This window comes from Tiliqua scincoides, chromosome 5, assembly GCF_035046505.1.
Source record: "Tiliqua scincoides isolate rTilSci1 chromosome 5, rTilSci1.hap2, whole genome shotgun sequence".
In the NCBI taxonomy this organism is placed as follows: domain Eukaryota; kingdom Metazoa; phylum Chordata; class Lepidosauria; order Squamata; family Scincidae; genus Tiliqua; species Tiliqua scincoides.
The window spans coordinates 104,141,474-104,164,272 of NC_089825.1; the positions used below are offsets into that span (position 1 = coordinate 104,141,474).

The window sequence follows — 22,799 nt, forward strand, 5'->3', positions numbered from 1 at the left end:
ACATCGCTGCCTCCCCCCTGCCCCCACCAAGAGTTGCTGTGGTTCAAACCCTCTTTGAGAATTTGAAAACCACTGAACTAAGCCAAGATATGAGGAACTTCAGGAGGTTAGCTACCCTTTCTCTTTCGCTGTATCTTCTGCATGGAGGAACACTCACAACACCCAAACCCAGAAAAAAAGAGATGAAACAAAGGATGTGGGTTAAAAGTGAACTGTATCTTTATGAACAGATGTGCCATGAACTCATCTTTACAAAACCTATATCATTACCATGAAGCAATGTCACCAACTCCATACTGCTCTTCCCCCTTTTTATTTTTCTAATGGAAATTTAGACATTTTTAGAGGATAGACTTAGGGCTAAATCCTATTCAAGTTTCCAGCACCAATGGAGCAGAGTGAATGAGGCGTATGCTGCCTCCTGCGGTGGGGCGGGGGCAGTCATGAAGGCTTTCTCAAGCTGAGTGAATATTTCTTCCCTTACAGGGCTGCATTGTGGCTGCATGGGTGCTGTAAAGTTGGATAGGACTGGGCACTTATGGTCTCTGGAAAAGCAACCCTCTCCTAGTAAGGCTCCAAAGAGCCTCTTTCACATCTTTGTTTCTCAAAGAATATATGATGGGATTGACAACAGGGGTTACCACCGAATACAGGAGAGAAACTAGCTTGTCTTGTTCCACAGAACAGCCTGAAGTGGGCTTGATATAATTATAAATGACTGAAGAAAAGAAAAAAATAACTACAATGAGGTGAGAGGAACATGTTGAGAAGGCTTTTTTCTTCCCTTCAGTGGAGCGGATTCTGAAGATAGCTCTCAGGATGAACAAATAGGAAGTTAAAGTCAATCCACAGAGGCAGACCCCAAAGAACACAGCTGCTGCAGAAGTCAAAGTCTCATTCAGGCTGGTGTCTGAGCAGGAGAGTTTGAGAAGTGCTGGGAAATCACAGAAGAAATTATTGATGATGCTGGAGTTGCAGAAGGACAGCTGAAGTAAAAGATTGACATGAAATGTAGAATGGACCAGGGTGAAAACCCAAATGCTTATAGTTATTCCAACGCACATTTCCTTTCTCATGATAAGTGTGTACTTCAAAGGCTGGCAGATAGCAGCATAACGGTCATAAGCCATAAATGTGAGAATTAAAAGTTCAGTCCCCAATGCCCATACGAAGAGATGGACTTGTGTAAAGCAGCCATAAAAGGAGATGCTTTTTCTGTGGGTCCCCAGATTCTGGAGCATTTTGGGTGTTATGATTGAGATGGAAAACACATTCACTAAGGATAGGTTGGTGAGCAGGAAGTACATGGGAGTGTGGAGTTTCTTGCAAGTGCATATGGCAAGGATGAGGAGGAAATTTCCAGCTAGTGCCATAGTGTAGATGAAGGCAAATATCCCCAAGAGAAGTGACTCCAGTTCAGGTGAACTGGTTAGACCAACCAGTATGAATTCACTAACTGACTGATTTTTAATTATAGGATCTCCAATGGTGAGAACCTGGACAGACAAATTGGATAATGTGGATTCAGTTTAGAAGGTTGATTGTGCCCCTCTCTCTCCCTCTTCCTCTCTCTCTCTCTCTCTCTCTCTCTCTCTCACACCCACACACACACACACACACACACACACACACCCCTGCAACTTTCCAAAGAAGGTGAAATGACATTCATTAGAACATGTTTCAGAGTAATAACACCTGTACTAATGTTAATACCACTCAGTGGCATACCTAGGCCATCTGTCACCTGGGGCAAACTAAAATTTTGGCGCCCTCATTAATTAATTAACAAATTAATTAAATTTATTATTTGCAAAACTATGTGATTTTAAAAAGCTGCCTGACACACAGCTGCTTAAGATAGACAGCACCACATTGGACAAGCAGCACAGCAGCATATTAATGTCGCACAGAAGGCTCAATTTGCAGCACTGGTTAAAAAAACAAACAAGCAAACAGAACCGCTGTCAGGCAGTGTGCCCCTGGCAACTCGTGTTTTTGCATTTGTAGATATGTGCACACACATATACCCCAGAGTTACTCTCTGTAAATGGGGTCGTAAATTTTAAGGGGAGGCATTTTAGGTCAGCCCTTCATCCATGAGAGCACAGGGAAGAACCCTGCAGAACACACTGAGAGCAACGTAGATATTTATGGCATAAAACCACAAGACCAGATTTGCAGCATTAGTGAGACACTGACAGCAAAATAGATATATGCATGTGAGTTCACTGAAAGTAAAAGAGACTTGTGTGAGTGGTTCACAAGAAAGCATGGAAACTAGCCATACTGGAAACAGGCCAGGGCAGGGCCAATCTAGCATCTCTGCTTCCCAGAGAAAGCAGGGCAGACACCACTGCATTGGAGAAGCGGCACAATACAGCAGCATTAGCCATCTCACATCTGATAAATGATTTCAAGGCTATACTACTGTAGCAAGCAAACCCATATTTCTGGCGTGGTGAAAACCACAAGGCCAGCAAAAGAGACATGTGTGAATCAACCTAAGGCAAGGCCAATTTAGTCCTGCTTTCTTTATCTCTGTTTCCCACAGACAGCTGCCTAAGTGGTAGACTAAATAACAGTGAAGGCCAGGATAGCACAATAGCATATTACTGAACACAGCACTGTAGCAAGCAAATGCATGATTTGTTTATTTTAAACAACAGTAAGGAGCATTAGAGCATTAGAATAAAGCATCAGCAGCAAGGCCTCTGAGAAGAATTTTATCGGGGGTACAAAGTTTCTTTTGGGCCCCTTCCCAAAGGAGGAGGGGGGCAGTCAGAACAGGGGGCCAAAAAAGCCAGGGGGAGGGTGCTGTCAGCCAGAACAGTCTTTGGAGCCCAGGTCTTCCAGGCTTCTTGATGTGAAGCCCAGGTCTACCTGACCATGCGGCATTGGCAGCTAGATAAAGTAATATGGAAACCCAAACACACTCCTCAGTCCCTCTAAAATCTTTGAAATATAGAAAACCCATTGCAGAAAATTAGCACCATCATAGTTAGGCTTGCACTAGAATGGACAGTGTGATGTAAGCACCAAAGTGAACTTCTGCAGCAGCCATAGCCCCTCAAATGTATCCCTGAACTCCTATACCAGCCATTGTCAACCACTGTGCCATGGCACATTGGTGTGCCGTGAGTGGTTCACAGGTGTGCCACAGGAATTTGGGGGAAAGTCATTTATTAGTAGGGCCAATGGGGATGTGAGCCCCCCATTGGCAGCATGGTGTGCCTTGGCAATTATCAAAAACCTGATGGTGTGCCTTGAACATTTTAGTACCTTGACAGTGTGCCGTGAGATGGAAAAGGTTGAAAACTACTGCCCTATTCACTCCTTCATGGTTATGGGATCCAGAGGCCAAAAAGCTACTGTAGCAGGACAGTTTGCTCCCAGATTTGATTCTGTTAGGGAGGGTCATGGATACATTCCTGGGCCCAGTGTGCATGGCTTGTAGCAGCGGTTGCCACTTCATGCCTGTGGTTGTGCCCCCAATATCATGTGCAGGCAGTGCGTTTGGGTGAGATTGGAAAACATAATATCCCAAGAACTATCTGGGCCCCCTTTTTGGTTCCTGGGCCCCCTTTCTGACCCTGGACCCAGGTACAAATTACCCCCTTTATCCCCCTCTCCTAGGCCCTGATCAGCAGCAGTACTCATTCAGTTCAGGTCTTCATTTTTTACTGCATATACTGTATGTTTCTTATGATTAACAGTAGCACAGAATAACAGTGTAATGACACACACCCAATTCCCTGCCTCTCAGCAGACTACGAAAGTTTAGTGGCTTCTATTATTAAGAACAGAAGAAGAGTCCTGCTGGATCAGGCCAGAGGCCCATCTATCTCACAGTGTATCTCACAGTGGCCCACCAGATGCTTCAGAGAGCACACAAGACAACAGCAAGTAAGGAGTTCCACAGACTAATTAAATGCTGGGTAAAGAAATATTGGCAGGGGGTGGCTGCAATACCTGGCCGCTGCTCATTTTCTCAAACAAGAATTTTTTTTTTTTAAAAAAAGCTAAATAATCTAGTTCTGCATCCCTCCTCCCCAAGTTATAAATGTTCATGGTCTATATTAATGACCAGCAGGTGCTGTACTATTCACTTCTCAAACAAGAATATATATATATATATAAGGTTGTATTTTTTCCGAAAGCTAAATAATTCCATTCTCTTCCCCCCCCCCTTGTAGTTGAGCAAAGCAGTACTTGCAATAGGAAGGTTTTTGTTTAAACTACCCTCCAGTTGGTGCCAAGAGAGGCTGCAATCCTGCCCACACTTTCCTGAGAGTAAGCCCCACTGAACAAAATAGGACTTACTTCTGAGTAGATCTGGCTGGTGTCAGGGGCAGGCAGGCAGGCAGCCAGCATGATGGGAATAGAGAATGAATGCATGGGGGGAAGGCGACAGGAGGAGGGTGGCTCATGCTTGGCTGAGGATCAGCCCGTGAAGTGCCCTGAGCCATTCCAAAGAAGAAAACCAGGAGCCAATTGAAAAGGAAAAGTTGGAGCAGGTGGGACGGCAATGGAGTGATGGGAGAGGAGGGCAGTGGATGCGGGGCTGGGCACTGAGCTCAGGGGGCGGAGGGAAGCAGCCCATCCTCCCCAACACATGGAGGCTCGGAAAAAGCCCCCATTTTCTTTAAAGTGAAACACGAGAGGGGGGCGTGGGGGGAACGCAGTTTCAGTGCCCCCTCCAGGCTGCCTGGCCTCAGCACCTGGGGCTTTTGCCCCATCTGCCCCCTACCCAGGCCCGCCAGTGATACCGCTCCTTTTATGAATAATAATTTTATGATGAATATTTAATTTAAAGATGTAAATTTTAATTATAATTTAAATTTAATTTATTTAGGGTGCAATCCTAACCCCTTATGTCAGTGCTTTCCAGCACTGGCATAGCGGTGCCAATGGGACATGTGATGGATCCTGCAGTTGGCTGTCACTCACAGAGGCTTCATCAAAGTTAGGGAATGTTTGTTCCCTTACCTCAGAGCTGCATCGTCCTTATGTCAGTGCTAGAAAGTTAGGATTGTGCCCTTAATTATATACATATAATTATACATCCATTATAGATAAATACTTTATAAAATCTATTTTTATAGGCATATCTCCAAATAAATATTCAGCCTTATAACAATCCAATTTGCCTACATTTCCATATTTTAGCACATTGCCGCAGTTATTAGTATCACTATCTATCTATCTATCTAGTCTAATATGATGGAATATTTATCTCCAATGTTAATTTGCAAAGTTTTTTAATCTTGGCAGAATTCAAATGGCCGGTTCCCATATTGTTCAGATGTAAGGAAGAAGCCGGGGCAGGGAAAACAGATGGCATTAATAACTTACCTTCATTCCTGTTTGTTCTGGGTGGATCTTCCTGAAATCTTTACTCCTTCTCAGGTCACTGAATTATTTTCGGTTTGGTATCTGGTACCTGACAAGTCGGACATGCAACTGTGTTTTGTCAGCCCAAGGATAACTCATCTGAGGATTCACAGTCATTTACTGATCCTCCACTTTCAGATCTCTCTTTATGCAAATGAGGGGGCCTCTGGGAACAGGAGTTTTGAGACATCATCAGGAAAGAACGTATTGCAGTCCAGGTTTCTGATCTTTTTCATGATGCAAGTTAGATTTTGGAACCCTGCTTTGATAGCTGTTGTTGTGCTTGTCTTTTTAATTGGCTGTGTACATTTCATTACTGCATAGCTTTGTGACAGTGTTCATACTTCCTTGAGCAGTGAGGACTTCCAGGGACAGTGCTACCAAGTGTAATTTTCTTTGGGTGAGAGAGAGAAAGAGCCACAAAGTTGTTTCAGACCCAACTGCTATACATATCTCCATTCCTGCCACACCACTTCTCACTGGAAACACATGGGCTGCCCAATCCTAGGCTGTCCCAGGGCCCAGAAGACCAGCAGCACCAAAATGGCTACTGCTACATCCTATGGTGCTGGGACAGACTCCAGGTAATGGTGCCGTAGCCCCAATGGGTCTTCCCACAGCTGTGTCTGCTCTTGAGGTGGTGCAGAACTGAGGAGACCAATGTAGGTCTATTTGGCCAGAGAGGGAGCATAGGATATGGCAGCAGAGTCTACTGCTATCTCTGCCCCCTCTACTGAACCTTCCTTCCCAGTTCCTCCTCCCCTGCCTTCCTCCCACCTGCCTCCCACCCTGAAAAGCCTCACTGCCAAGTGGTGACGATACTGCCAACTGTGCTCCACTGTTGTCCTCTTGGCATTGAGGCCCAGCACTGAATGGCGCTACCTCAGTACCGCTGCTGCGGCCTCATCGCTGCCTGGAAAGTGCCTTACTGCTCTTTCACTGTAGTGGTTGCTGGGGTAGTGTGGCAGGTGCTGGCCCAGCACAGGATTGGGCCTAAGACTGCAATCCTATACACTCTTACCTGAGAGTAAGCCTCACTGAACACACTGGGGTTTACTTCTGAGTAAAACCGTATATGATTTTTTGGTAAGTATCCTTCCTTAGAGTCTGGAAGTGAAGCCTATGCCATCAACTTCCGTATGGCTGCTTTGCCTCTGCACCCAGAATATGATGCCAGGTGGGTAGTGCTAATCCCTGCCTTGTTCCTCTCCCTTGGTGCCTCCAGAAATAGGAAGATTCCACCTTCCTGCCTGATTGGATGCAATGCCAGAGTTTTCATGCAGGAAGAGTTGTGCAGGAAGAAATGCAAACAAGTCTGCACATAGTGGGTTTTAATGGAAAATGCCATAGTGCTTTTCTATACACACAAAGCAGGCACATCATATTCCATTCTTGAGCACTTCCCCAATGGGATATTCCAAACCATAGAAGATCTAGCCCTTTGGAGGACCAGTGTGGCTTTTGTGACTTTTTTCTCTCTGAGGTGAGGGTTTTTCTTGATAGGCTTTTATCTGTACATTTGTTTCCTTTGGTGCATGTCAGCTGACCCAGGTCAGGCTCAAGACATTTGAACTGAGCAAGAGGCAAGAGAGTTTGGATCACAGAGACCTCAAGGGAGACTGTCATGGAAACTGAAGGCACAAAAACAGATGTATGTATTTATTTATTTATTTATTTATTTATTTATTTATTTATTTATTTATTTCCCTCCTTTCTATCCCAGTAAAGGGCACTCAAGGTGGCTCACAAATATTGTGACCATTAGTGACCCTGAGCTCTCTCATGTATGAATATATCTTATGTGGTATGTCACTAGTTTTACTGTTAATAATAACAACAACAACAACAACAACAACAACAACAACTTTATTTTTACCCCGTCTTTCTCCCCGAAGGGACTCAAGGCGGCTTACAACAGGTTAAAGACAGATTAAACAACATAGTTAAAAAACAGATTAACAACATAATTTAGAAACAGATAAAAGCATATTAACACATATCATAAAAACAGTAGTCAGATAATAAGTAATAAAAAGGTAAAAAGAGCATAGAGCAGCAAGTCATAAAATAATCAGGCCTGTAAGAAATTAAAAGATGTTGAAAAAATGTTTAAAAGGCCGAGAACTCAGAAGGCTTGTTTAAACAGAAGGGTCTTCATGCCTCGCCGAAAAGTCTCAAGAGAGGGAGCCATTCTTAAGTCAAGAAAGTCAATTTTACAATACTGTTCTATTGTAAAATTCATGTAGCCTCTTCCTTGTTACAAGCTGAAAAAAAAGAAGATGCTAAAGTTGCTTGGGATTAGGCTTTGGCCTTGTCTTTTGTTTAATTGAAGAATGAATTAAGCCATATTGACAGTAGGTAGATACATTGTGTTTGAGGCATGTCAGTAGGCTTCTGGAGGTCATTTCTGAACAATGGGTGATTTGGGGAGGCAGAGAACACTTACTGCTCAGGTCAACATTATATAATTTAATTTGCATAACAAGGATAATATGGATGTTTAATTTTAAATTACAAATCTATGGCAAAAATATGGTAGTATGGTACTCTGATCCTGACCTGGTGTATTTTGCAGTAATGTATTTTTACTTGGTTGAGATATGTTTACTATACAGGCGTGTGCCCCTTAACAACAGGGATATGTCCTCCAATCTCAGTTGCTTTGTGATTAGGTCATTAAGCAAACATTCAGCCCAACCTGTTCTGTAAACAGACTCTCCCTGCCAGACACTAGCTGGTTGCACAGGCTACTGGAGATAAGATTGTCTCTTTTTTGCATTAAGAGCCTCTTTGTTGTGTAAGCAGACACTCTGCTGCAGGCTATGGGAGATCTGATTGCCTTATTAAGAACCTGTTCTCTGTTGTGTAAACAGACACTCTGCTGCAGACTTTGGGAGAACTGACTGCCTCATTAAGAGCCTCTCTGTTGTGCTTTGACCACCGTTGTTAAGTGTTGCATGCCTGTATATGAACTGTGCGGCGTGAGCTTTGCCATTGGCTTGCTAACCATTTTGTGAAATTTAAGAGGCCTGTGTATAATATTTCTTTAAGAACAGCTGAAAAAATAACACCAGTGAGTTGGGTTCCCATAAAATGGTTGCTGACCCACACATTTTTTGGCATAATTTGGCATAAAGAAGTGTCTTTTCCCCCTTTGCAGTCCCAATTTGCCTTCTCCCCGGCCCTATCACCGTCCTGTTCCCCCATCTGGCCCCATTCTGCTAACCCCCACCTCCTTCCTACCCCCTTTGCAAACATACTGGCACTGGCAGGCATCTCTGGTTCACTGGCACGTGGAGCTGGCCACTTGCATCTTGTGGCCACAGCCAGGCCCCACTGAATGGCATGTCACTTTTTGCAACAACCATAAAGGGACTTACGAATATTCCAGTAGCTTAAGGCTTGCGTAGGATAAGGCCAAAACTCCATGTCCAATAATTTTCCAGACTTGGAGTAAACAAAGTTGTTAGTAACAGCAAAGATTGGTCCCCAATCCTGGCTGCCACCACAAACTCTGTAAGCTAAATCTAATCTCAAGTTGAATGTCTCCTGAGGCCATGACCTCTAGATGAATCAAGTTAGTTGCTTCATGCTTGGCAGCACGCAAAATAATAGAAACACCAATCTTTAGCCGAGTAGGAGAAATGAAGGGCCATCAATGTACAAATCAAGGCCCTTGATGAGATCACCCCACAAAAGCCCCTATGCTTGCTTAGGTGTCCATTGGGTATAGAAGGTTGGAATAGAGACCTCTTGTGTTTTGTTTTGGTTCACAGGGAAAGATATTAAAACTTCCAAACAAGCACAAGCCATGATCTGAGGAACTTTGTGTAAACTACCTTTGTGCTCTTGTTGCAAGGTTGAAAGGCAACTCAAGAATAACTCAGGAGTGAAGGTCTGCAGGCTTTATTTCATTGCAAGCAATGGGCATCTCATGGGACTAATGTCTCCAAGCATGAGAGCCTGGTTTTGGGAGTTTCCAGAACTTTTATACAATTCTCGGTTCTTTGTCTGAAAATCTAGGCTTCCTATTCGCTGAAAATCCACATCATAGATGGGGCAAACTCCTAATAGGCTGTTACAGGTTTCTATAAAAGGAAACTGGAACTACAGGAAACCTGGAACTAATAGGTTACAGGTTTCCATAAAAGGTAAAATTAGGCATTTAAACATATTGAATTACAAAGTTTTCGAAAACCGGTAGGGGGTGCTACAATACCATTTACCCAGTGTTAAACCTTATTCACATCCAGCAATTCAATTAAAATTAATTTGACAGGTCTCCTCATTAAAAGAGATGACACAATGTACTTCTGCCTGGTACCATTATCTTATCAGCATACCTTTCTCCTGTGTTAATCCAAACATTAAACACCTGTGGAGCCTCTCTGCAAAACTAAAAGCTTCTTGTCTTTTCTTAAGTGTCTCTTAAGACTTTTCTAAAATCAAGCAACCTTTTGGTTCCTTAAGAACTACTTCTATGGCTACTATGTCCCCATATGTGAATTACAATTTAGGGCAAAGACTATTTTGTCCTAGCTCTTGCCTACATGTGCTTTTTGCTCTGAAAGCATGAATTTAGAATATAAGTTATAAGTAAATACAGGCAGAGTGAATGTCCTTGTTAAAACGTGTGTACTTCTGCCAAAATGAAGCCTATCTCTTTGTTGCCTAGCTTCGTTATCTCTTCCCACATTCCAGAGTGTTTACTCTGTGAGGCCTAAACAGCTTCTGTGAGCAGCTTCTGTGAGACTAACAATTCTGCTTTAAATGAAGTCAAACAACTTTTTACCATTCTCTGTGTTTCCATGCTTTAGCAATGTGGCTTTTAAGCTTTTGCACAAATGGTATGTTACCCAGGTTGCTGTCACCCTGGTTATTCTGTCACCTTCCGCCATATAACACAGCCTTTGAGGCCCCAAAGTCCCAGCTTCAGTTAGACATTTTGCAAAATGATTCTTTCTTAACAACAAGCAGCTTTTTACCATTGTGTGTATGCTATAGTATGACTGGGTTATCTAGTGGCTTTATAGTCTAGGGTCAAAGTCAGTGGTGGGATTCAGCCAGTTCTCACCTATTCTATAGAACCCCTACCTAATCCAGCTGTTGGTTCTAAGAACCATTAGCTGGCCAGGGAGCTCGCGCCTTGAAATGTCAGGGCTAACCCTCCTGGGGGCAGCAGCCGTGTGGGGCCAACCCATCCCAGGGGAAAGGGGGTCACTCCCAGCAGGTGCCGAGGCTGCTGGGGCGAGCTGGACGCGGCCAACTGGAGTCTCCCCCGGCTGCCGCTCACCAGCCCTTGCGAGCTCCCTGCTGACGAGGGCGAGAGAAGCAGCCCAGCTGCCCACCCCGCGCCTCCCCTCCCCGGCTGAGCTGGCCAACTGGTGAGTAGACTGCTCCTGCGCCTGGAGGCTCCTTGGGCTCAGCTCTCCTGGTGGGTCGGGGGTGCCATCGGGACAAAGAGGAGGGTGCCGGAGCAGCTCCCGCCCAAAGAGCCTCCACCGCCCCCATCTGTCCATGGACACGCAATGGAACTTACCTCTGGGTAGGCACTGAGCACAATCCTAACCAGATCTACTCAGAAGTAACTCCTATTTTGTTCAATGGGGCTTACTCTCAGGAAAGTATGGTTAGGATTGCAGCGACTGTCAATCAGAAGGTGAAGAAGGAAGCATCTCATCCTCCTCACTGAGGCTGTGATCCTATCCACACTTTCCTGGGAGTAAGCCCCTTTGGCTATAATGACTTACTCCTGAATAGACATGCATAGGATTGTGCTCAAAGGCTGCATTCCTAGCCACACTTTCCTGCGAGTAAGCCCCTTGGGCTATAATGAGACTCTATAATGAGCAGACATGCATAGGCTTGGGCTCTCATGTTGCAGTAAGCTCTGTTGACTATAATGGGACTTACTTCTGAGTAGACGGGCATAGGGATTGTGCCCTTACTTCCCACAAGCACAGGACTGCACCATGGGGTTGGTTTTTATCCTTGGGGTTTGGGAATGCAGTTTTGTGCCTGGGATCTTTTCAATGCAAAACAACGTGTTGTTACACAACGATTGTATAATACACTATCAGACACATAGAGGCGATGCTCCCACAGCTGAAATTCCTCAAGTTAAAAAAAGGCAGGAATGTGGCACAAAACATTACTTCATTAAGGGTACAATCCTATGCAGGTCTTCTCAGAAGTAAGTCCTATTGTGTTCAATGGGTCTTACTCCCAGGAAAGTGTGGATAGGATTGCAGCCTTTGAGCATAATCCTATGCATATCTACTCAGAAGTAAATCTCATTATAGCCAATGGGGCTTATTCCCAGGAAAGTGGAAGTAGGATTGCAGCCTTAGGGCACAATCCTATGCATGTCTACTCAGAAGTAAGTCCTATTGTGCTCAGTGAGGCTTTCTTCTAGCACTTGTGCAGTCACAATGCAGCCCTGAGGGAAGGGAACAAATGTTCCCTGCCCCCCACCACAGGATGCAGTGCATGCGCTATTGGTACAGCTGCACTGGAAAATTGGATAGGATTGGGTCCTAAGTCCTCTTAACTGTAACTTTCCAGCACCAAGTCCTGGAGGTCTCCTTGTGACAAGGGAATGTTTGTTCCCTTACCTTGTGGCTGCATTGGCTCTGGAAAGTTGGATAGCCCTTAGGCTGCAATCCTACTCACACCTGGGAAGCAAGCCCAATTGACTATATAATGTGATTTACTCCTGTGTAGGCTTGCATAGGATTGGGCTGCTATTCCTAGGTAAGTGTGCTGAGGATGGTACAGTTAGCATTGCTCCTTCTCTAGCAGAAAAGTTCCTTTAGGTTACCCCCCCCCCCCCCAAATGGCAGGCTGACTAGAAATTGAAAATTTTTTGAACAAGTTTGCCAATTGGGTTTAGGTCTTATCACCTAATGAAGAAGAACTGGAGAAGCACTGGGAAGAACTTGTGATCAGGGTAAACCTCAAAACCTGCAAGGCTTGTTACATGTGCTGTTAATTTTCATTTTTAGGCTGGATTGTGGGTGCTTGGGCACCTACACAGTTGCAACACTTTCAAAGGACTGTGGTGGGGAGGTTCTGCCTCACCTGCCTCCCCACCCACTGCAGGCCCCTGCTTTGCACTACCTGGTCAGTAGCAGCCCTCAAACTTGTGGGAGAATCGCCACTAGAGTAGACCAAAGTGATGGGTATCTGCTGTTGCCTGTCAGAAAGCAACCTAGAAGAACAGTCCCCTCATAGTACCTTTTTGCTCATTAGTGAAACTGTCCTTCAAGGCTGCCATTCTCTCTCAAACCCTGGAAGTCAACAACTCCCCTTGAACTTGTTGGGCTTCTGAGTAGACGTGCATTGGATTGCAGAGTTGGAAGTTAGAGGGGGAAGCTTTAGAGTTCACTGGAATTCTTTTGGGGGCTGGGTGGTAAAAGCAATAGAGCAGCATTTCTCAACCAGTAGTACTCATACCACCAGTGGTACTTGAGGTGGTGCCCAGTGGTACTCATGGCAGGACCCCCCCCCCCCAGACCTCCACTGCCTGGCATTGAAACCAGCAATACGATGCAACAAACAGTGGTAGGAGGCTCAGTTCTGCTTTTCTTGCACTCAAAAAAGCCCTCCCATCTACCCTGGGAGCCCAATCCTATGCATGTCTACTCAGAAGTAAGTCCCATTATAGTCAATGGGACTTACTACCAGGAAAAAGTGGATAGGATTGTAGCCTGAGCCTCTTACCATTGTTTGTTGCATCATGTCTGGCCTCTTAGTATGGAAATAACTGGTGATAAAGTCATTCCAGTTACTTCCATTTGTACTTCCTAGAGGTGGGCCATGCAAAATGGCACAGCGGGTGAGAGGCAGATGCTGAGGAATGCTGTAATAGAACAAAAAAGAAGGGGAGATGTAAAGATGTTACTATGCTGTTGTTGCTTTTGGTTGATGAGGTGTCAGACTATGTGCTCAGTGCACTTTTGCTGACCAGATGTTCACCACTAAAAGTGAACCAGATCCTTGAGAGGATTGACTGCTCTGGTAAAAATCACCAAGTTCCCACTGAGAAGGAAGGTGGCCCAGCTCAAAGCCCAGTGCAGCAAGTTGGTTTGTGCAGATGTGAAGGTGCTATGCTGCTGTGGTGTTTCCAGAAGTTGGTAGCCTGCAGCCCTGGCAGTTCCCACCTCCTCTTCTTGGTGCCTTCCTTATTTCATTATACAACTGCCTTGAGAATTCAAGAAAAAAATGTCCATTTGAAGTGTGCATTTCAGCCACATGTTTATCCTCCTTGGAAACTAGTGGCCAGAGGCCTGTAAGTATGACTATGGAGGACAGAATTGCAGCCTTGCAATTTTGATTTAGACATTGGGTTAAAGTTACAGTAACTTGGTTAAACTTACAGTGCAAGCCTATGCCTGTCTACTCAGAAGTAAGTCCCATTATGTTTAATGGGACTTACTCCCAGGAAAGTGTGTACTGTACAGTATAGGAGTGCAGCCGTAGTCTTTCAACTTCCTTTGCGGCAGACAATTGAAGCTGAGTTGCTCATTAGGACATAGAACCTGTTAATTTATTTGAATCCCACCACTGGTCAAAGGTAACCTTGCCTCACTCTTAGTTGCATCTTCTACTGGGGGAGTAGGTAGCATGATTCCACCTGAAAGAAAAGAGTTCATGCAGTAACCAGCACCTGTCAATCAACCCTGACCTGACTGAAGACTAGGTTTCTCAGGTCCACAAAGAAGGCCTTGCAAGGTCTTTAAAAGGCTTCAGGTGCAGCCTGAGTGGCAGATCTTGACAAGAGAGGTGAACTTAGAGATCTGAAATACCACCATGAAAGAAAGAGCTTAAGATCCAACTTTGGATCCAGCCTTTTAGCAAACTTCCTGACACCTTGAGCTGCACACACTACACCTTGACCTGCTTGCCTGTTCTACTGCTTCATCCTGGGCATCTGCTGAAGAGAAGGAAATATGCATGGTAGCGTGTAGCTAGCATAGCTGAGACCATCTTTTGAAGATGGTCTTTTCTATCTGTAAGAGTAATACACCATACTCTTTGTGTGTTCTTTTCTTTGTTAAAGACCTTAAAATCTTTTTCCTAGTTAATACACTTTTCTATCTATTGTTAACCTTGCCTCAGTGCAGTTCTTGTCGTTACACCTTTCTCAGGAGCCAATTCTGGGACAATCCAACATTTGCCCAACACAACCACACCCAGAAGTAAGAGGTGACACACAGGAAATGGATTAAAAGTGAACCTCAGCTTTATTAACAAGAAAGTGATGCGTGTGACATTCAGCACGACCCTCCCCCTTGAGGGCCGTGTAATCCGTTTATTGCCCTTAGAAGTAATTAGGTGGCCATAAACCTATCCAGACACCTAACATCCCTAAGGCCGCTCCAGTTTCAGTTGCCAATTACTCTTCAACCATAAGAGCCTTCAATCCTGGTAGCCAGGCCAATTTTGGGGAACCCCCTTGAACCGTGCTCCAGCCCGAGCCCCTCTGACTCAACTTGAGCCCAGGAGCAGGTTCCCGTCACTACAGTCTCCAGGTTCCAACTCAGTCACACTGGATTAGCTCCCACAACCAAGTCCCCTTGTTCCATCAGTCCCAATAGTCCAGTCATTTGTAATGGATAGGATTTATTGAATATAGATTTAAAGAATAGTTATACTGATGCAGCACTGCATCAGTCAAAGATTTCAGAATTTAGGGTAGAGCATATCAATACAATACAATACTCAGCACTAATAAAACAATAAAGAGCTAACTCCCAACTCTAACTATCACTCACCAAAGTCTTACATTTCCAGAGTCCCTGCTGCAGTCAAGGCAGGTTCATTTTGTCAGAATAGTCAAAGCTCAGGCCCCCTTAGCCAGAGACAAAGTTAGAACAAAGGAAAGCCCTTTCCTTTCACCTTTATAGGTCTCCTGACCCCTCCACCAGTCAGAACTCGGATCCTGCCGAACATTCTAGGGGTGGACGTGCCACAAGCCTCCTTGCTCATGGTGGAATCCCCCTCCCAACCTGAGAAGTTCACAGCTGTACCTTGCTGTTAATCGGGTTGGCCTTAAAGCCCGCTTGGTACAGTATCTGAGGGCCCTGTGAAGTGGCCTCCTCCACAGTTCTCCCAGATCTGATATGAACTAATTAGAAGTTGGTTACAGCTGGGGCCTTATACCCAGGCCTAGCAACATGGCTACAAGCAGAAGCTTTCCTTATTCAGATGTTACCTGGTCACCAATATTCACTTTTCTGTCACAATGTGTACATATCTCTACTGCAGGTACACCCTTAGACTGCGCTACTGTCACCAACTCAACAATGTCCTTCCTCTTCAATATATTTGTGATCATGATCTAGACATTTTTCGAGATCCATTGTGGTCTCTGCAACAGCAGACCTCTCCCATTAAGGCTCTTGAGTGCCTCTTTCACGTCTTTGTTTCGCAGAGAATATACAATGGGATTAAGTACAGGGGTTACCACTGTATAAAGGAGAGAAATGAACTTATCTTTTTCTGAAAAAGAACCAAAGTTGGGTGTGATGTAATTATAAGTGCCTGAGGAAAAATAAAAACTAGCTACAATGAGATGAGAGGAACACGTTGAGAAGGCTTTCTTCTTCCCTTGAGTGGAAGGGATTCTGAATACTGTCCTCACGATGAAAAAATACGAAGTTAAAGTCAATCCACCGTTGCAGATTCCAAACACGGCAGCTGCCACAGAAGTCAGACTCTCGTTCAGGCTGGTGTCTGAGCAGGAGAGCTTCAATACCAGGGGAATATCACAGAAGAAGTGATTAATGATATTAGAGCTGCAGAAGGGCAACTGAAGCAAAAGACCAAGATGAAATGTAGAATGGGCCAGTCCAACAAACCAAATGCTCACAGTTATTCCAACACATATTTCCTTCCTCATGATGAGTGTGTACTGCAAAGGGTGGCAGATAGCAGCATAGCGGTCAAAAGCCATAAAAGCTAGAATGAGAGTTTCCGTCACTAGCGCCCATACAAAGAGATGGACTTGTGCAAAGCAGCCATAAAAGGAGATGCTTTTTCTGTGTGTTCCAAGATTCTGGAGCATTTTGGTTGTTGTAACTGAGATGGACAACACATTCACTAAGGACAAGTTGATGAGTAAGAAGTACATGGGAGTGTGGAGTTTCTTGCAAGTGCATATGGCAAGGATGAGGAGGAAATTTCCAGCTAGTGCCATAGTGTAGATGAAGGCAAATGCCCCCAAGAGAAGTGACTCCATTTCAGGTGAACTGGCTAGACCAACCAGTATGAATTCACTAACTGATTGATTCTTGATTGCAGCATCTCCAGTGGTAGTAACCTAAACAGATATACAGTATTTCATTAAAAGGGCTCCATCCACAAATGCGGGAGGAGGCTTCCTTGCTTATTTTCCATCCCCCTGCATGTCATGCCATGCTGCCACTGAGCAGACCAGAAGGAGAAGAACTTGCAGTGCCAAGTTCTCCAGCAGGCACTTTTCAATCAGCTGCATCAGAAAGCAGCTGGCATTGTAGTTTCAATTAATCATGGCCCATTTTTCTCCAATTTCTGCGTCAAACATCTTTTGTGGGGGAATTTCTCAGCAAAGATTACATCTCTGTCTGTTTGTCTGTCTGTCACAAACACACACCCCTATGAGATTTTCAAAGGAAAGTGAAAGGAGTTCTTATAGAACAAATCTCAAAGGGTTCAACTTCTGCACATTCCTAAAATTCCCAAATTTTGCCAACATTTATGTCATGCATTAATGCAGTGTTTCTCAAACTATGGGTTGGGATCCAGTAGTTGGGTCGTGAGCCAATTTCAGGTAAGTCCCCATTCATTTCAATATTTTATTTTTAATATATTAGACTTGATGCTACCGTTGTATGTGACTGCATTTGGGGAAATGTGACAGATCTGTATTTATAACAGGCTACTTTGTATATTCTTTTAACAATGATAGTCAATGGGACTTACTCCTGGCTATGCCAAATCCTAGCCCCCATTCCTGGGCAGCGTGGAGTGAGTTCTGGCTTCTCTGTTCTGCTTGGCTCTGCGTCACCTCATCAGATGGTGCAGACATGAGTAGACCTATTGGGGCCGCTGAGGCTTTCCCCAGGGTCACAGTAGCCACAGTCAGCCCCAAACTTGTGCTGTATACAGCGCAGGTCCACTGGCCTGCCTGTTACAATGCAAATTAGAATTGTGCTGTTAATGATATATGCTATAAAAACTTTATAGATAAATATTTTCTCAATTAATCTATTTATATATAAATACAAACATTTATTAATTAATATTCATCTCTATAAAATCTCTATTTGCCAACATTTTTATCATTTAGTAACACATTGTAGCAGTTATGATGATGGTTATAATTATATGAAGAATATTAATATTCTGCTCTTCAATTTAGGAAGACCACAAGAGATTTTTATGGTAAAATAAGCTATGAAATGGTTCCCTCCCGAAGAAGGAATCACAATCCAACAAAAGATGCCAAAGAAACATCAGCAAACATCCATTAATTAAAAGATGTCCTGCAGGAGTGAATGCAGACAATTGCTTTTCCTTTGCTAAATATAAGGGGAGCAGCATTTACAAGGTGCTTCAGTGTGCTGTTGGCTGGAATAATTAAAAGCAAGTGTCGTTGACCTTTTGCCAAATGCTTCACTGATAAGAATCTATCTATCTATCTATCTTGATCAGTCTAAAATGATGATGTCTTTCTCTCCAACATTAGTTAATTAGCAAGCTCTTTAAACTTGTTGGAATTCAAATAGTACTTTCCCATATTGTGCAGATGTAAGGAAGAAGCTGGGGTAGAAAAAACAGAGGACATTCATAACATACCTTCATTCCTGTTTGTTCTGGGTAGATTTCCCTGTAATCTTTCTTCCTTTGTCTTTGAATTATTTTCTATTTTGCATCTGGTACCTGAGAAGCAGCCCATGCAGCCTTGTTTCAGCAATCCGATGGCTGATGAGAACTCATCTCATGCTGTTGTGGGCATGCTCATTTGCTGATCCAAGCCTCATCACCACTTTCAGGTCTCTCTTTATGCCACTGGGAGAAGGACCTTTGTGGAGTCAACAGGAAGGAATTTATTGAGGTTTCTGATTGTTTTTTTCTCTTGGGTGTTAGAATGTCAAATTGTGCCTTGTTATCCGTTGTATAATTTGTTTTTTTTTTTTGTTTTTAACTCATCTGAGGATTTACAGTCATTTACTGATCCACCACTTTCAGATCTCTGTACTGCAACCCAGGTTTCTGATTTCCTGGCACAAGTTAGATTTTAGAACCTTGTTATTGTTTAGCCATTATTGTGCTTGTCTTTTTAATTGGGTACATTTCATTAGCCTTGTGACATACAGTGTTCCAACTTCCTTGAGCAGTGAGGAGTTCAAGGGACAGTGCTACCAAGTGTAATTTTTGGGAGGGTGAGAGAAGGGGGTGCACAAGTTGTTTCAAACCAACTATTGTACATGTCTGCATTCCTGTCACACCACTTCTCATTGGAAACAGGTGGGCAGCCCCATCCTATGTTGCCCCAGCACCCAAAGGAACAGCAGCACCAAAACAGCGACTGCTACATCATGTCGGGCTGGGGAAGCCATCGGATAATGGTGCCATGGCCCTAGTTGGTGATGAGGCCCAGCACTGACTGGTGCTTTCTCAGCACCAGTGCTGTGGTCTCACCACCAGCAGGAAAGTGCCTAATGACACTTTCACAATGGTGGTTGCTGGAGTAGCACAGCAGCTACTGCTGCTGACCCAACATAGGATTGGGCCCTAAGACTGCAATTCAGTACACACTGAACTGGGAGTAAGCCTCACTGAACACACTGGGGCTTACATCTGAGTAAAGCTATGTAAGACTATACTTTAAGTACCTTTCCTCAGAGGCTGGAAGAGAAGTCTATGTCATGTCAACTCCAGTATGGCTGCTTTGCCCCCCCCCCTCTCTCTCTCTCTCTCTCTCTCTCTCTCTCTCTCTCTCTCTCTATATATATATATATATATATATATATATATATATATATATATATATATATATATATATATATATATATATATATATATAGGCAAAGCAGCCATACTGAAGTTGACATGACACTGGATACTGCCCTGTTAATCTTTTCACTAGTTAATACATTTTTCTAGCTATTGTTAAACTTGTCTCAGTGCAGTTCTTGTCATTCCGCTTTTCTTATAAGCCAATCTATTCAGGGACAAGCCAACATTTGCCCAATACAATCATACCCAGAAATAAGAGATGACACATAGGAAATGGACTAAAAGGAAATGAAGCTCAACTTTATTAACAATAAGTGGTAACTAATAATAAGTGATAGCTAACTAACATAACTAATCTCTACTGCTGGTACACCTTTAGACTGTTCCAGTGTCACCCAATCAACAATGTCCCTCTTCTTCAATATTTTTGTTTGGCAAGTGCAGAGATCTCAATCTACATTTCATTGGTGTACTACAAAATCATACAACATATTAACACATTAATTATCAGATCTTAAACAGTCTTTTACTTATTGGAAAGTACATTTTCAACACCAAAGAAAAATGAGAAAAAAATATAAATTAAATCCCTTATCTACTCATCAAATCCATAGGCTATTTTGCCCATTTTCTTCTCAATGGGCAGGAAGTCCATGAAGGGCTGCTAGTGCACCTGTATGGCATGCTAGCAATGATTGCCATGCCATAACCCCTATCAGCCAGCAGCAGGGTTTTACTGCCAGCTGATTGGCTGGCTGGCCTGAGGGAGCGGGACAACTGAGCTAGTCCTAGCGCGCAGGTGCTAGGCTTAGCTCAGTCCCTTCCTGGAAGCGACCGAGATCGGATGCTTTTCCAGGAGCAGAAGGGGAGGCTGCTAGGTCCCCCGGAGGTCCACGAGGGGTGGCTGACGCCCGTGGTGGGCGGCTGACCCGCGTACCTGCCTGAAGGGACCGGCTTGGGGCTGCATTGCGGCGGCCATTGGGGGGGTGCCTCGTGGCGCGGTACCATTTTGGGCTTCTCCATTGTGGCGCGCCGCCATTTTGTGCCTTTTTAAACCCCCCCGGTGGCCATTTTGAGGGCGATTGAAGCCCAAGGGGTCTTCCTTCACAGGGTTGGGTGGACCTCCAGTGGGCATCTGGCAAGCACAGTGGGGCAAGACAACGTGGGGGACGTACTGCTGTGGCCTTCGCTGCAGTGATCGTGCCCTTCTAAGTGTGATTGTATTGTATCATCCTGTTAAAACGAGAACACAGGGAGTGGTGGGCCCTCTTTGTGGATATTTATTGGGGATGTTGACATGGGGAAGAGGGTCCAGAAGTTGGGCGGTAAGGCTGCCAAAAAGGTGGTCCCAGTATGGCCCCCCCTCCTCATTCAGACGATGAGGAGCAAATGTCAGAGTTGCGGGCCTTTATGGCCCTCTATGACGCAAGACAGAAGGAAAAGGCTCTTTGGAGGGCGGGGCGGGGGGACAGGGGCTCCAGCTCCGGGACAGTCCCTGGCCCTCGTAGGTCAGTCAGGAAAAGTAAAAGGGCCTCTCTCCCTCCCTAGCAGGTCTCCACCCTAGGCGATGAGCCTGTCACTGTCAAGGACGGTGACATGCTGGATGGCGGCTCTCATGAGGTGGAGGTTGTTTATCCAATTAAGAGGCCTCGGCTGCACGCCTATAGCAGCAGCAGTGGGCAAGGTGAGCCAGGGTGTGACTTTGCCCAGAATCTGGAGCCGGTGTGGGATGAGCGGGAGGTCATCCTTGGGCCCCTAACGAGGCTACCCCAGATCAGCCTTGTTCTCCTTGGGGGCCTCCTTCTTTTTGGCAGGGTCCTAGCTACCCACAGTACCCTTGGGCCCTTGGTTGGGCATATCCCTACCCCAAATCTGGACCCAAGGCCCACAGAGCACCCCCCCCCCCCTTATTGCCAATACCCTGCTATGCCCGAACCTGATTTGGAACAGCAGGATTTGGAGTGTGGGGTTGATTCTCTGGGGTTGAGGAGAGGAAGAAACCTAAGGTTTCGTACGGCATCATAGCCATCCTTCTGGGTTCTCACCTCGCCTTGTCTGTCAAGGAGAAGATATGGTGAGGTGACTTTGTGGATATGTTCAGTCTCCTGCATATTGAGCCTGAGTAGCAGTTATTCTTTCTTTCTTTCTTTCTTTCTTTCTTTCTTTCTTTCTTTCTTTCTTTCTTTCTTTCTTTCTTTCTTTCTTTCTATCTATCTATCTATCTATCTATCTATCTATCTATCTATCTATCTATCTATCTATCTATCTATCTATCTATCTATCTATCTATCTATCTATCTATCTATCTATCTAATTGATGTACAGTCTAATATGATGGACTATTTAACTCCAATGTTAATTGGCAAAGCTTTTAATCTTGGCAGAATTCGAATAGGTTCCCATATTATGTAGATGTAAGGAAGAAGCCCGGGCAGGGAAAACAGATTACATTAAAAACGTACCTCCATTCCTGTTTGTTCTGAGTAGATCTTTCTGAAATCTTTACTCCTTCGCAGGTCACTGAATTAATTTCTATTTAGCATCTGTGACCTGACAAACAGCCCACGCAACTGTGTTTCAGCAGGCTGGTGGCTGAGGGTGACACATCAGATGCAGTGGCAGGCGCAATCATTCACTGATCCCAGCCAATCCCTACTTTCAGATCATGCAAATGATGGGACCACTTTGTGACACCATCAGGAAGGAATTTACTGCAATCCAGGTTTCTGATTTTTTTTTTCCCCCTGATGCAATTTAGATTTTAGAACCCTGCTTTGATAGCTGTTATTTTGCAAATGGCGAGGTGACTTTGTGGATATGTTCAGTCTCCTGCATATTGAGCCCGAGCCTACCCCCAAAGTAGGTATACATTTCCTTGTATGGTATAGGTGACTTTGGTATGTTCAGTCTCCTGCATATTGAGCCCGAGCCTACCCCCAAAGTATGGTATACATTTCCTTGTGACATACAATGTTCATATTTCCTCGAGCAGTGGGGAGTTCTAGGGGCAGTGCTACCAAGTGTAATTTCCTTCAGGTTAGAGAGAGTGGAGCTCTCAAAACACTTGAGGTTTTACAGTACAATATTCACTCTGCAATGGACAAGTGGGGGCAAACTGTCTCTCCTACAAAGCAGTGACTTCATCATGACATCAGTCTCCAGAGAGAGAGAGAGAGAGAGTCACTTCTTAGAGACTATCATATCATGGACTTGACTCTAGATAACCTCCATACTCCCGTGTAGGCTATGATGCATTCGAATGTCTGCCCTATCAACTTTTGATGGTACTTTCTGTGCCTGCCATGGTGATATCATGCGCTAACATGGAGGTAAAAATGTTATACTGGTTCAAGGCCACTCTGTTCACATCCTTAAGGGAGGGGAAATTTGGCTTCATGTAATGA

At 44.4% G+C, this 22,799-nt stretch overlaps 2 protein-coding genes across 2 annotated transcripts; both read right to left on the reverse strand.

Annotated features, from left to right (window-relative positions):
• Positions 1-536: 536 nt before the first annotated feature.
• LOC136652803 (olfactory receptor 13G1-like) lies at positions 537-15,730 on the reverse strand. The gene is made up of 2 exons (XM_066629727.1): positions 15,608-15,730; positions 537-1,496 (listed from the first exon to the last, which is right to left on the reverse strand). The coding sequence occupies exons 1-2, from the start codon at positions 15,728-15,730 to the stop codon at positions 537-539; spliced, it is 1,083 nt and encodes a 360-aa protein (XP_066485824.1).
• Positions 15,731-15,733: 3 nt separating this feature from the next.
• Positions 15,734-20,434, reverse strand: LOC136652804 (olfactory receptor 5AN1-like). The gene is made up of 2 exons (XM_066629728.1): positions 20,333-20,434; positions 15,734-16,714 (listed from the first exon to the last, which is right to left on the reverse strand). The coding sequence occupies exons 1-2, from the start codon at positions 20,432-20,434 to the stop codon at positions 15,734-15,736; spliced, it is 1,083 nt and encodes a 360-aa protein (XP_066485825.1).
• Positions 20,435-22,799: the final 2,365 nt, after the last annotated feature.

Coding starts and splice junctions, on each gene's coding strand:
- LOC136652803 (XM_066629727.1), bottom strand. CDS start 15,730: ATGATCACAAATATATTGAAGAGGAAGGACATTGTTGAGTTGGTGACA. Junction 1,497..15,607: donor AAGTGAATATTGGTGACCAG/GTAACATCTGAA, acceptor TTGTCTGTCCAG/GTTCTCACCATTGGAGATCC.
- LOC136652804 (XM_066629728.1), bottom strand. CDS start 20,434: ATGGCGGCGCGCCACAATGGAGAAGCCCAAAATGGTACCGCGCCACGA. Junction 16,715..20,332: donor AAGCCGGTCCCTTCAGGCAG/GTACGCGGGTCA, acceptor ATATCTGTTTAG/GTTACTACCACTGGAGATGC.